The sequence below is a fragment of the Phytophthora infestans genome, genomic scaffold (assembly GCF_000142945.1).
Source record: "Phytophthora infestans T30-4 supercont1.2 genomic scaffold, whole genome shotgun sequence".
Classification (NCBI taxonomy): Eukaryota; Oomycota; class Peronosporomycetes; order Peronosporales; family Peronosporaceae; genus Phytophthora; species Phytophthora infestans.
Window position 1 is genome coordinate 1509299 of NW_003303757.1, and position 2454 is coordinate 1511752.

Sequence of the window (2454 nt, forward strand, 5' to 3'; positions counted from 1 at the left end):
ATCTGGACAAACATCCCTGTCGCTTCGTCAGCAAAAGAGAAACCGCACGCAGGGACAAACGTGATGGCGTGGAGGTTAGGACCCTGCGTTGTATTCTATCCGATCACACCGGTTTGTGGGAACCCAGAAAGCCAACCCCGCGTACAACTCGCTGTCACTGCGCTGTTTGACGTTCTAGAGCCTCTGCTTAACGCAAAAACGAAGACACGCGTATAACATGGAAGGGGGTGGGGGCATTCTACCCCACAGTTGCCACCATGTTGTTAGCAGCAGCAACCTGAGCGATCTCGAGACAGAAGGCTACAAACTCGTTCTCGCTGATACCGCGTGGGTCCAATGGCTCGAATTCTGTGAATGCTGTCATGAAGAGCTCCTGGTGCAGCATCGGCTGGAGTGCTCTCGAGCTTTCCACCAGTGTTCGTAGCTCACTATAAACTGATCCGGACCCAGGAGGACCTTGGTGCGTGGTGGCAGTCGAGTTGTACAGGGTCCGCTGAACCTCGGCGACATCTACCACTCCATTAGCGTCACTGTCCAGCAATGCGAAGACGCGTCTGATGGTTCGAGCTTCGGTTTCTCTCGCCGATGTCTCGTCCTGGTGGTTGCTAATGAAAGCTGCTCTAGTGTGACCCCCAAGACCACGATTCTCAGTAACAACATCAGGTTGAATAAGACCTTCTGACATCAGACGGAGATACGAGGACTCACATCTCGCCACAAATTCATCCCACGACAATTCACTGCTACTGCTATCGGCCTCGTCCAAATGCGGACTCGTTCTTCGATTGGAGAATAGCGCTTCCGGATGAGTACGCTGTTTGAGGAGGATACGAAGCAGTGGCGAAGTCGTGGCGAGTGCGTGTATCTCTGCGTCTCGCTGAAGCGCCCATCTCATCTCGTCCTGGTTCACCGTGCCACTTCCATCCAAGTCCATAAGTGAAAAGAGCTTTGATAATACGTCGTGCTCTTGTCGCTTGAACTGGGCTTGGGGCCCGTCGTCCTCTGACTGCTCAACTTCGCGTTCACGAGCTGAATCAGCGCCACCATTTTTGTTTGGCGATTGCTGGTCAACTGGACTCGATACTTTCGGATAAGTTCGTGCTTTGGCCTTTGCTTTCTGTAGTTGACGGAGTTTTGGTGATTCTGTTGGCTTGTGCTGGGCAAGAGATGGAAGTTGGTTTAGCTTGCGATGATCTCCGCTCAAAATGTCTCGAGTAGGGCTCATCTGTCAGCACATGGCATGTAAGCGTGCACTGTAACTCGATGCAGAAAGACATGTTGCTTACTTACCTGATTAGGCTTATAAGGAACTCCGTTGAATCGTGCAGGGATATGTGGGTCTGGTGTCTGTTTTAAAGATAAAGGGCGAGTAAAATCAGAGCTCTGTATGAAAAGCATGACAGAAAGCACTTACCCGAGAACGGCGATACTTGACCGAAGATTCTGGGACCGTGTCTCCTTTGTGGTAACTATCTCCGATATGATCGTCCTGGCGCTCAAAACCATTTAGCGAGTCAGTGCTGGACGAGAATTTCAGCGCTTGGCATTTCAAAAGTGCTGCTGCTGTGGCTTCAATGAATGCACATTCTGGGGGTGCTTTTGTGACCTCGAAGAGAGTGCTGTTTGTGCCACGGGCGCCCTGGTAGTGAACTGTTAGGACTGATCGAAGACCGTAACGTAGATCCCCATGTTCCAAACGATCGCGAAATACCAAGTCATCTAGAGGATAAGGTGTTGCCGATGCTACGGACTCGAGTTCTGGACGCACAACTGGGTGATGTCGCCGTTTGACTGGCGACGGCAAGCAGTCTTGTTGCTTCTTGGTTGGCCACCGATAGTCCAACAATTCGTCAACGGATACACACTGCTGGTAGAACCAACGCAGATATCTCGTTTGCATGCGCTGCTCGTGTCCGCCACGTGTTGCTAATTCATGTGTTGCATTGTGTTGTACTTCTGCCTCCCACGTCGCACTAAGTGCTTGTTCGAGCACATTCTCTGCAAATCGGCGACTAGCTGCGTCCTCTTGAGCCATTGCAAAATTTGCAGCATGTTGCCTGCTTTCCTCTGCTTGGATGCCCCAAAAAGTGTCTCCGTTCTGACACTGCACAGTCTCTTCACGACACATTGCAACCTGAGCACATTCTTCTTCCTGCTGCTCTTGTTGCAAGCGTTCGGGGTCCATTTCTTCGTCTTCGAAGTCGAGATAATCAAGCGAGATACAAATCTCAGTTGCTAGTTGCGGAGAAGAGAGGGAGTCTTGGTCATCCGATGCCTCCGCCTTCTCTTCCTCGGTTTTCTTGTGCAACAACTCACATTCATAGCTGTCTAGCCCCCGAAATTGGTCACCACTTTCAATCTGTAGCAGTTCTTGATGACGCATCTCACGACAACGTGTAGTTTCACTCTCAGACTCGTCTTGAAAGGGATGCTGCGTATGGTGCAGCGGGGACT

The 2454-nt window shown here is 51.0% G+C and overlaps 1 protein-coding gene across 1 annotated transcript; it reads right to left on the minus strand.

Moving 5' to 3' along the window:
• Window positions 1–238: 238 nt before the first annotated feature.
• Window positions 239–2128, minus strand: PITG_01442 (uncharacterized protein; the record flags this gene model as incomplete). Its single annotated transcript, XM_002908061.1, has 4 exons — window positions 239–576; window positions 676–1225; window positions 1291–1340; window positions 1402–2128. 4 exons carry the CDS (start codon window positions 2126–2128, stop codon window positions 239–241), a joined length of 1665 nt encoding a protein of 554 aa, XP_002908107.1.
• Window positions 2129–2454: the final 326 nt, after the last annotated feature.